General features: G+C 34.6%; 1 protein-coding gene across 1 annotated transcript; it reads right to left on the reverse strand.

The window, feature by feature from the left end:
* Positions 1-2,767: 2,767 nt before the first annotated feature.
* LOC149015281 (putative BOI-related E3 ubiquitin-protein ligase 3) lies at positions 2,768-4,039 on the reverse strand. Its single transcript, XM_089156842.1, has 2 exons — positions 3,556-4,039; positions 2,768-3,424 (listed from the first exon to the last, which is right to left on the reverse strand). Exons 1-2 carry the CDS (start codon positions 3,823-3,825, stop codon positions 2,888-2,890), a joined length of 807 nt encoding a protein of 268 aa, XP_089012968.1. The 5' UTR covers positions 3,826-4,039; the 3' UTR covers positions 2,768-2,887.
* Positions 4,040-12,370: the final 8,331 nt, after the last annotated feature.

Here is a 12,370-nt window from a genome sequence, read left to right on the forward strand (position 1 = left end):
GGTAATCCGAGATTTCAAAGAGACATTTTACATTCATAAAAATCAAGTCAATCAAATAATTTTTTAGGATGAATCCACAAATTTCATTCCACAACCAAACATCTAATTTTATAAATTATAACTCCATAGACTTGAAATCTATAGATTTGAAATCTCTAGATATTTGAAATCTCCCGACTCAACCAAATCTACAGATTTATAATTCAAAAAATTAATTATTTGATTAATTTCAAATCTATCCAAGTTCATAAAGTTCCGTTGAGTTACTATGCATGAATCCACAAATTTCATAAATTCTATATTTATGGTAGATTTCATAGATTTCACCCAATACCCCAGAATGACTTTATTCACATTTTTAGACAACAAAAAAAAAAAAAAATGAAATCTTTGGATTTAATGAAGCCAGGGATATTTTACAACGAAAAACAGGTATAAATCTCCAATTCATAAATCTAGGGATTTAAAATATCTGGATTCAAATAACCAAACAGATCCTTAGAAAGGCTTGAAATTAAAATTTTCTTAGTCTTATTATCTTTACATAAGTTGTCATCCCCATAGAAGAACAATCAAGTCTAAATTGTCTCTCAAATTTAGTTCTATCAACTAGAAACAATTTAGATAAAGAGATAGTGATCTGTGAAGGTCCCAATGGTGGCTTTACGTAAGTTTTTGTACAATTGCGCTATTACTTAAATAGGAATAGAGTTTATAGATTCGCAAGCCAAATATAGTTTAAATCTTTGGTTGTTCAATTGCAGTTGGGGTCAAGAATATTTTGTATTAGATCTCAAGGGATTGGATTAAATAACAAAAACCCAACGTTTGATAGTATAAAATAAAGAGTTCAAATCTCCTTGAGTTCATGATGGTATAGATGACTAGATTTTTGTATAAAATTTCTTATCATTAAAATTATTGATTGCATTATTAGAGTTGACAAAATAGAATATGAATTTAATTTGATGATACGTCACTATTACTTTATTATTATTTCTTTAGAGAGTCTAAAATAAATTTTTATTTGACCAAAGAAAATAAACAATTGATAATAAAAAGAAAACATTCTTAATATCTATATGAATTATCCAATCAATGATTAATGTCTCCCAAAACACACTATCAATTGAAGTTCAAAGTTTCTAAACCAAAAAAGAGGCTGCCGTGATGAACCCATTCAACTTCAAATGTCAAATCATGTATGAACTATAAAGGGAATCTCAAATTGTTTCATTATATTTGGTTCAATTCATCACCACCTACCTCATGTGATCCATGTTTTAGAATTGGAATTCTATTCGGTGATATTTAATAACTAAGGTTGAATTCTATCATTCATGGGGTGTGAGATCACATCTTATAAATAATTAAGGCATAAATATGGCTGAACGGCTATGTAAATAAATCATACCATTAAATATTTTGAATTATATCTCAACCTTCCTTCGATTAGTTTTTCCTAATGAATTAAATTATCAAAAATAATCTAAAAAAGATAGTCAAATCGGGTTGTTCTCGTGTCAAACACTCAATCTTGATCATGCCCTAATCTTAATAAGGGCTATTCGAAATAGACCTAAACTCTTCTTTAATGCCAGAATTTTGAGCTTGAATTTTGCCCAACTTTAGGGCAAGTTTAAACCAAATGGAGGGTTTCTAAGACTTACGATGACTTGTGAATTGTCTTGGATGAGTGCGTGGATACTTACCACTTAGTGATTCAACGCCTATTCTTCAATATATGATCTTTCATCAATGGTGCAAGTTTGGCCTTGACGCCCCGACCCACCCTAAGCCCACACTAAGCCCAAATAGGGTTTGGGCTCAAGATTTTGGCCTTGAGGGTGGATTAGGACCAAGGACATGCTTGAGATTACTCTTTGGCGCATCGGGCATGTCTTAACTCGTTCCTATTTTTCACCCTAACCTTGACTCTGATTTTAACCCTGATTCTGGCCCTAATTTTGTCCCTGATGCTTGATCTCAATGAATTAGAAACAGGGACAACGATATGGTCAATCAAGGCTAGAGATAAATATAGGGTCAATCAGGGCTAGGGACAAGCAAGGCCCAACATAGGGCCAATCAGGGTTAGGGCCAGATAGAGCCAATCAGGGTTAGTGATAGGACTAAATATAGGGTCAATCAAGGCTAAGACCAAGTATAGGGTCAATTAAAGCTATGACCAAGGATAGGGCCAATAAGGGTAAAAAAACATGGCTAATCAGGGACAGGAACATGGCAAATCAGGAAGAGAATGAGTTTGGCTTGGTCCTGTAAGGGCTTAGGATTAGGGATAATATCCTTAGCCTTGAATTAAAGTTAGGGCAAAAATGAGCTTAAATTAGAATATATAGGATTGAGTTTGAAATTGCAAAAGCCCGCCCAGCTCAATCCGACCCTATTGCAGCCCTATCTTCCAGTAGAATAATCCAATTTTATATGCACGAAGAGTAAGAGAAAATATAACACTGGAGCGAACAATTTAAAAACTGAAGAAAAGAAAACCTTGTTTGTTTGGACGGAAAATTGACTTTCCTTTCATAAATTTCACACGTATAAAATTAATGTGTTTGAATAAATTTTCTAATGTGCTTTTTGTTAAGGGATAAAAAACAATTTTCAAGAATTAGAAATTGTCCCAAAAGGCCAAAACAATGTTTTTTTTAATAAACAAGTATGAAAAGAATTTGAAAAAAAAAAAAAAAAAACTTTACCATCTGATAAAGAAAAAATATTCTCTGCTCTGTAGTTCTGTTCGATTTTGATGCTGCTGCAGCTGTACTTCAACATTTCAACTGCAAATGAATCTCCAAAAGAGCAAGACAACCCAATTCCAAAAGTAAAAAGAGATTTTAAATACTCTGTTTTTGCTTTTCCTTTACTACAACATGAGGACCTCCATGCTCGCCTTTTTCGGAGAATTACAAACAGGGCAGGAATCAAGGAAAGTTTCACAATACTTACACGAACAGAGATGCCTACAGGGAAGGAAAAGAATGCACGATCTTCTAGAATTACAAACCTTGCAAGCCATCTTTCGTATTGATTTTAATTCCTCTTTTTCATCTTTTCTAATCTTCTGTTTTTTGTAATGCCCCTGATCAGAGCTATCGCAACATGACTCTTCATCCTCTGCTCCTGCAGATGGAACCCAACAAACGTTCTCTTTGACCTGTTCCAGAGTGTTGTTCAAAGCTAAAATCATGGCTTCATTCTCTTTAGTTACCCTCTGCCATGCTTGGTTCTCCATCTCTACCCTTCTCAAGTATTCCTGCAACTCCATTGTTCTTTTAGTCGCTCTGGCAATGTCTTCATCTTTTCGTCTCAGTAAGCTCAGCATCTTTGATTCCATACTCCTCAGAAGGTAACCCATGTGATGCTTCCTCTGTTCTTGCAAAGCTAGTCTGAGTCTCTCATTCTGTTTTCAATCAGCCCAGAAAGAAAAAGAAAAAAACACAAATCAGAAACAACTAATCTATCAGCCCAATAAATTAATAAGAAAAATTGAAAAACGAAGAGAACCCATTAGAGATCAATCCATCCTGGTACCTGTAATAGAATAAATCGATCGATCTCCATTGTCTGTTTATCAATCTGAGCAGCTAAAGACTCAGAAAACCCCATTGACAGAGTATTGGTTTGAGAAAGCAGGGGACAATTTGCAAAATCCAGATTGTGATTTCTCGATGGATTTATATTCTGTAACTGTGAATTGAAATATAAATCATAAAAACCATCACTTGAATCCATCAATTTCTGCAAACCACACAAAGTAGATCCCGGGTTCTCTTGATGCATCTGAGCTTGAACAGCCATCATTACAGAGAGATATAGCAAACCAAACCAAATCACCGACACCAGATTTCACAAGTCAGAAGCCAAACTCAACTTGTTGCTCTTTTCCTTGTCTCTGTTTACTTTCAGTAGTGGGATTGATTGTGAGGAAGAAACACAGAAACATGAGATGAAATATGGCGGCAGCCTTTTATAAGAAACCAAAACTCCTACTTGGCTTCTTCGTCGCAATTTTCCAATTTGATAAGCCTTTAACGATTCTCTCTCACTGTGTTAATGGCGTGCTTGTGGGGTCAAAACAGCAACGTACACATGCAAATATTGTGAAACAGTCAGATACTCCAACAAAGAGAGAAAAGAGAGAAAAAGAAGAAAAAAAAATGTCAGATACGTCAGTTTGGTCACTGGGAAACAGCTGAAAAATAGGATTTATTTTCTCTGCTAGCTTTTTATATTCTTTGTCTGTTAATTAGGATTTGTTTGTTTCCATGGATTTAGAAAACCAGAAGCCTCCAGAGACATTGATGGTGTGGAGAGTAAGTTATGGGTAGCGTACGGGTAGATTTGGATCTGTTTCGTCTGATTTGAGTTGTATTCGGTTTTAGTTTCTAAGTTCTTAACTTCTTATGGGTTTTGTTTATTGGTTTATTATCAGTTTTGTTTTGGGTTTACCATATAAGTCTACCGATAAGAATGAAAATAGAAGTTGTTTCTTCAAGAATTTGAGGGTTACTGTTGAGTAAACTCTTTTGTTGTAATTCAGTTTAGGTGGGATTCGAATTGTTTTCGTTGTCACAAATATGAACTCAAATCCTGATCTGATAAAACTCATATTAGTTTCAATTCGACTCAATCTAATGAGTTTGTTGTTTTATTTAGGTTAGGTTTTGTTGTGTCCAAATCTAACCCTTCCGGTGAATTTTGGTTGAACCTTTGGAATTGATCTAACTTGTCCAGTGGAAAGTCTATGAAAGCAACATTGACTCTATTAGTTGTGAATGAAGGGCTTATCAGAGCTAAAAAATTGTAGAGTCGAAAGGAAAAATAAATTATAGTAAGTTGATCTCAAGTTGTATTCAGTTACCTTCGACTAGGGTATCCATAATGTATACAGGGTTCGAATGTCTATTGGATCTTCTATGCTAGCCTTGATCTTCTAACCTCACACGTAGGACTCTAATTGGTGTAGGTCTCAGCCTGAATTCTAGTTACCACAGTTGGATTCCTCGGTTGGCACGTCATTCACACTGATATGAAGTCGATTATCTTGTGTAAGCTAGATATCGTGCTAGATTCTCGAACCCTTTCCAGTTATGGCTCTTGATGTTCTCGGCAATATTTATTCCTAGACTTCATCCCCATGGGGATGCTTCCTCGAAGGGTATACCAGTCTTTTGTGTTAGATTAGCGTTCTAATCTCTTGTCTAAATCCATCTTTATGTTCCATCGAGTACAAGGATCGAGCCTCCAATCGACTCGAACATTCTTGGTCAGAGAGTATGGACCCGGTTGAACCACCGGTTCGAGCCCAAATCGAGTTAAGAAGAAAATATGTACAACAATGAAGTGTCTAACCTTGTAAGGCAACTAAGAAGATAAAGCTTGAAGAATTTAATGATTTTGCTGCTTCAAACTTGATGAGATCACATATAAAAGTCATGTCCTCATGTGATGGTATATTATCAAGGATGAGCTTATTACGTGAATCACCTACCAAGAGAATGATTCATAGAAAAGAAAATAGTTGATGAAACAATAATGTCATGTGGCATCTCAATAAGAATCCAAAATGGTCCATTATTTGGCCGCTCCACTTTTAAATTCATGTATGTCACATGTGTCATATTTCATATGTATTATTGTATTAATATATAATATATGAGACATAGGACAATATCCAATGGCAACCATATATAATAATAGCTTAAAGTGAATACAATAATGCAGATCTCACTAGCTGAGATAATATTCTTCTTATTTTATCTGAATATTAAGCATTTTCATTTAACCATTTTTTATATATTGGATTCCTCAAGGTCGAAACTCAAACAGTGAAATGGATAGGAAGTCCTTCCTCCTTGCTAATTAAGTTTTTTTGTATCTTACAGAAAAAATATCATTTTTAGATTAGTTTTTTTTTTTGTATTTAGTCAACCTCTGATAATTTTAATTCGGTGGTTATATATATATATATACATATATATATATATATATAAATCTCCATATATAGATTTATGCATCCACATAGAATATATATATATAACCTATACATATATATATTCATGGGTTTAGCAATTAGATTCTCTTTTGGAAGAATTCTTCCAATGAATTATAAGATTCAATCATATGTAATATTTTAATTTAAAAAAATAAATAAAAAGTTTTTTTTTCTTCACAAAAAATAATTTAATTGTTGTTGCTTTCCATTGAGAGGTGGTAAGTAATTTGTCCCAATCAATGGTCTTGAAAGGAGGCTTACGAGTAAGATCAGATACAAAATTGAATGAGATTGGGCAAATTTTTTCTAATGATGTTTGATGAGATTTATGATAATTAATCATAAGAATTGATTCAGTTGACAAAGAGCAACACCTTGTCTTGTGAGAATTATATTGTAACATTATTTTTCCTTTCTTTAATCCAGTTTACCTTGTAGATTAAGAAAAAGTAGTAATTATCCATTGAAATCATGATTGAAGGACATTTAGCCTTTTCTAATTGTTTTGCAACTAAGAATTCAAAGGTAGAAAATTCTAATGATGGTAGCTTTTTTTAATGGTCAAAATTGGCATTAATCATAAAGAGGTGGTTGTCCAAATTCTATGCAGTAATCAAAGTGGTAAGACAAAATCATTCATTAAGACAAGAAGAGTAGCAAGGAACACACGGAGAAGGGAAGAGATGGGGACCCAGAACAAGAAAAACAAGAAAAACCAGCCTAGAAACTCAGGAAACTGATCTTTTGTGGAAATGAAGATCAGGGTCTTGACTCTTGGGTGGGTTGCCAGAAGCTGCAAAACCGATGGCACCATTGGAACTTTCCAGCCATGGACAAAGCAAAGCCCCATAGTCATAGAGATGACTCATGTAGAAGATAAACCAGAAGAACCAGATCTGGACGAAAGTGATCACATCATATGATGTATCAGGTTAGAGTTATAATGAGTTAAAGGTTGCAGTTCCCTAGGTCTCCTCCTCCTCCTCCTCCTTTCCTTGCTTTTGCTTGTCTTGGTTTTGATGTCATTGACACCTATATGACATGAGAGATGCGTCATTACTTGACCCCCAGCAGCCCTTTTTGGCTTCTTCCCTTCCAGAACTCATCTGGGCCCGACTCATTCGTCATTACCATTGTGCCTTCCATGTGAACACCCTTCTGGGTTTTCTTGTCTCTCTGTTGATTTCAGTTTCAACTACATTCCTGGCATAGTTCCAGTGCCCAATAATGGCCGGCTTTATACAGTTTTTTGATCTCTGGAAAACCCATGACCTGAAGGTAACTTTCACAGCTTCGCAGCGGAACACGTGGATAATTAAAATAGGGTTCAGGTCTCACTGCATGAATTCATGCACTGTGAACAGTTTCTGGTCAGATAACTCCAATAGATTGTCAATTTCGTAATCAAGTTTCTGCACTGGGAATTTTTAATTTCCAAAAAAGAGATAGGTATAAGGGTCAAAGCAATGCATGAATTGATCGATAGAGTATAAAAATTTGAAGAATTTTATCGTGCAATGCATGGGAATATGCTTAATTGCTCGACAAAATGGTCAACTTCACTTGTCCTTATAACTACGAATCTCCATATGATTCTAAATTATATGGATTTAATTAAAGCTCATATGAGATTGCCATCGATAGTGCTTATAGGGTTGGTAACCTGTCAATTTGACATTGTTTTCTATTACTTCTTGTCAAGTGGTAAGGGAGGATAGATAGAGATCATGTGAAGCATCTGGATCCATCTCTTGCTTTTCTATCTCTTTTTGTTATTTCAGAAAGATTTCAGGATTCAAACTTGACTTTGATGTTTCTCTTTTCCTAATTAATGACTTTCCACATGACTTGTTTAAAATTAGTATTGTTTCCTTTGCTAAGAAGTTCCCTCATTCGCTTTCTGCTTTTTCTTTTTGTATTCTCAAGCCTGAAAACCTTAGAAAAGAGAGATGGAAACCTTTGGCTTTCTTGTTGTAGTTGTTGTTGGAGGTTTGAGTTTCGCCTCTGACCACCTACTACTACTATATATATAGTATGTATCGCCTGCCTTCCAAAGTCCAACTGATGGCTGGAGACTACTTCATATTAAGGTTCAAGAAACTGATGGTGGATCGGATAAACTCATCTGGACTTTGATTTGTTAGGTCAAGTTGGGTTTTCACAAGTTTGGAGTGTTAGGATTAGGGTTTAAGCATAAGATTACTTAAAGTATTACACCCTGAATATCTAGATTGGAATATTCAAACCGTTGCTTTTAACTAGTTTCTATAGACCAACACTAGGTTCTACGGTTAGTTGGACTCTGCCATAAAGACCATACGTTAGGTATAACTTAAATACCTCAATCACATTTGAGTATGACTCAAATACCTCAACATGGAGCACCTACACATCAAGCAAAACCAATGCATGCTCCCCTGATATTTCTTGAGAGTTAAGGTGTCAATTTTGTATCAAACTAATAACAATATTAGAATCCTCCCACTAGGAACAGGAATTAGACAGCCTGATAGTTTATTGGGACAGATGTAGCCTTAATGAGTTGTTAATGGGATGGAAGTGTTCCTAGTGATCAAACTGATCATAGTATAGAACCGATTGACAAATGCATAATGAAGAGCAACTTTGTGGGTTTCATTTGTATTGCAATGAGAACTAAGACCGGTGAGATCATATGTTCTCTAATGAGTTGCAACTATCAGAATGTTAAAAGAAGATTATTTGAGAAGCTTTGGAACTGTCTATTCTTAGGTAAGTTCAGAGGCAGACCTACATTAGAGCCGGAGGAGGCTATGACCTTGTTTCTTGAAATTTTTGATTAATTTCTTTAATTTTTTAATTTTTTTCTTTCCAAATGTGAAATATCACTATTTGGCCCCCATGGAATATTAAGAATAAATTTTAAATGTAAAATAATAAGTATAAATGTCATTCCTAATTAAAAACTAACTCATCCCTATTTATTCTCTCCACGTTTCTCTCATATTTTCTTTCTATTTATTCTCTTCTCTTTCTATATAGGTGGGTTAAGAAAATTTAAAAAAAACATCTTATTAAGTATTCAAAATGTCATTCCTAATTAGAAACTAACTCATCAATCCCTAGTAATTCTGATGCATCCAAAACCTTCTCAACCCTTAGATCATGGATGAATGACCTGCAAAAAACAATCGTTAGATGTGGCCCGACCGCGGGGGTCGGGAGTCCACCTCCGAAGGCTAAGTCAGTTGATGAATTGATCATTAAAAGGCTCTGCTTGAGTACAGAGCAAAAGTATGAATACGAATGTATAGAATACGATTCAAATACCTCTCTTATACGTAGGTCATGTCTTATATAGTATTTACTTTTGAATCTCCTTCGTTGGATTTACTTGAGCTTTCTTTGGGCGGCCGTCCGATCTTAACGATTAGATCCGTTGATAATTGAACCGTTCGTTGGTGGGATAATGGATAATTGCACGATCGTTTGCTCCCGTAAGTGCCGTTAGCCGTCTCCTTGACGATTCGTCCACTCCGATAATTACGGATTCGGGCGTGTCTATTGACTGAGTCAAGTTTCTTCCTCAGCAAACTGTCTTTAAACCCGGCCCGCTTAGATGAGAGTCGGTCCGTTTCTTCCACACTAGAGTCAAGGGTCGAACCGGGCGGACCCGGTTCAACAATGATTTTTCCCGTATCAAATTCTCTTCTCTCTTCTCTCCTCTTTCCTCTTTTCTTCATTATTCTCTTCTCTTTTATAAGCATGGATGAAGAAAATTTTAGAAAAAATATTGTTCACAATTAGGTATTCTTTCTTTTCTCTCATTTTTTTTTTTTGTTATTCTTTTTATTTGATTTTATATTCTCTGTATCTTTATTTTTTCTACAATTTTTTTATTTAATTTTATATTGTGAGTAAAATGTTTATAGGTTTTTTTTGGTAAAAAATATGTCTATAGTTAGCTAGTAGGTAACTAATTACCATTGGTTTGTATCTCCTACCAAAGAAAATTTGTGATTTGTAAGGTTTGTAGAGTGGTAAGATCCATACTTTTCAGTGGAGAGGTCATGGATTCGACCTTTGTGAACGACAAAGCTCCCTCTGAGGATGTAATCGAGGCACCAGCAAGCTGGTCCGAATGAACCTCAGAAAAAAAAAAAAAAAAATTTGCGTCTAACTATTTAGGTTGAAGTCATGTGCCATTTTTTTTTTTGTATTATTGTTTTATTGTTTTAGTTTACCTATATTTTTTTTGAAAACAAAATATCATTATTAATAATTTACCTATTTTTTTTCAAATATGTGTGGGTCTCACAAGATATATGTGGGTCTATGCCCTAATATAATAAAATAAAAAGTTTGCGTCTAACTTTTTAGGTTGAAGTCATGGGTCATTTTTTTTTTTTTTGTATTATTGTTTTAATTTACTTATATTTTGTTCGAAAACAAAAGGTCATTATCAATAATTTATCTATTTTTTTCAAATACGTGTGGGTCTCACAAGATATATATGGGGACTATGCCCTAATATAATAAAATAATTTAAAGTTGGGACCCCAGTGGGTTTTATAAGGGCCCACACAATATGTGTAACGAAAAAACATTAATGCCTTCCCAATATGAAGGTGATATGATTTTTCATTCTTCAACCCTCCAAATGTTGAATTCTGGTTCCGCCTCGGGTAAGTTGGATCCCAAAAGGAATTAAAATGTACATTAATGATTCTGAATCTTAGAATTAGAACCGGCATGCTTAAATTGATGTCATGGAAGTAGAACGACTAAGGGATCGGACTAATTGACACTCCTAAGCATGAGTTGTTTTAGGGATATTAGATATGAAATTGGGTATATATATATACCATTTATTAGTGGTAAATCAAAGCAAAAACACTGAAACTCTGATTCAAAGTGACCAATTTTTTTTAAAAAAGTCTAATAGTAACAATTATTTACTTCCAATTATAAGTTAAACCAAATTTGCTTTTCAAGAAAAAGTGATGGTGTCAACATCAAGAAAATGGAAAATGTGAACATTGCTCTTTTGTCTCGAAGGCAATGTAAACTCCTCAATCCCAATAAATCTCTTCAGAAAAGAATCATTGAAGAAGTAATACCTTAAACATGGAGATATTCCTTCTGCAAAAACTTCAACAAGTGCATCATAGAGATGGAAATCTCTTAGTTTTTGCAGGATCACTATTGTTGAAGTGATCGATAAAGGTAACTAGGGATGATAGATCCACTAATGCTTGGCTGAATCATTAGATCCCAGGTAAATCTCCATTTTCTGCCATTTCCCAGTACTAGAAAGTGCTCCCATTACCAGATTTAATGGTCCTGGTCCTGTGCACTTATATGCCAAATAGAAGACTGTGATTAAAGACTTGATTTTAAATTGAAAAAAATTCTCAATAGTCTTTTAATTATGTACAACAGAGAGATGTGCACAGAGGATGTTTTCCCGTTTTTTACATATGCTCAAAATTTATTATGGTCTATTTGGGGGACCAGTATCATGCTCATTTCTGACAAGAAATGGACCATCTATTTTCTTGTAGATGTGTGACATGTGTCCCTGATTGATGTGACTTATAAATGGACTTCAACCATTTGATCATATCCTCGTAATTCCCACAATTCCTATTATGGTTTATTTGGGGGATTTAAGTAATCCAATGGTTATCCAACAAACTAGAGTTTAAATAAAATTCAAAGTTATGGGTGGGTTTAAATAAAATTTAAATTTAGTTTAAATTGGATAACCATTGGATTCCTTAAATGCCACATGGCACAATCCTATGAGGAATCGGTTGTAGGAAAGGAATTCGGGATGTGACCGTTGTTGGAACGCGTCACACATCTATAAGGAAATGGATGACCCATTGAACTGGATAAATTTCCTTTGGATGAATCACACAATTGTAACACATGGAAAAGAAATCCAAAAATTCCACAACAATTTTAGAAAGCAGCTTTCTTCCATACAAAAGAAGTTCAAAATACACAAATCTAATAGACAACATGTGGAAAGGAATCAGCATATCAAGTAGCAAACCCCCTAACAACAATGGATAAAAATGAATATAGATGGAGCTCATGACCATGAACACAATAGTGCAGGTTATGAAGGCATAGTAATTAGAGATCATTTGGGTAGGATGCTCTAGGCCTTAATTGCAGAAGCTCTAGCAGTATTGAAAACCCTACTCTTGGCATATCAGCAAAATTGAATCACATCATCATTGAGAGTGACAATATGTATATCATCCAACTCTGGCAAGAAAATTCTATCCAACTAGCTTGGAAGATTCATTAGACAATCCTACTAGCCCTGGTATACGGTTACATGTACTTCTCATGTGTTGG

This window comes from Hakea prostrata, chromosome 5 (genome assembly GCF_041222555.1).
Source record: "Hakea prostrata isolate BN-2017 chromosome 5, UWA_Hpros_2, whole genome shotgun sequence".
In the NCBI taxonomy this organism is placed as follows: domain Eukaryota; kingdom Viridiplantae; phylum Streptophyta; class Magnoliopsida; order Proteales; family Proteaceae; genus Hakea; species Hakea prostrata.

What these genes read in the sequence shown, in the direction of transcription:
- LOC149015281 (XM_089156842.1), bottom strand. Translation starts at nt 3,825, where the DNA reads ATGATGGCTGTTCAAGCTCAGATGCATCAAGAGAACCCGGGATCTACT. An exon ending in ATCGATTTATTCTATTACAG is followed by an intron (nt 3,425 to 3,555) that starts GTACCAGGATGG and finishes GATTGAAAACAG; the next exon opens with AATGAGAGACTCAGACTAGC.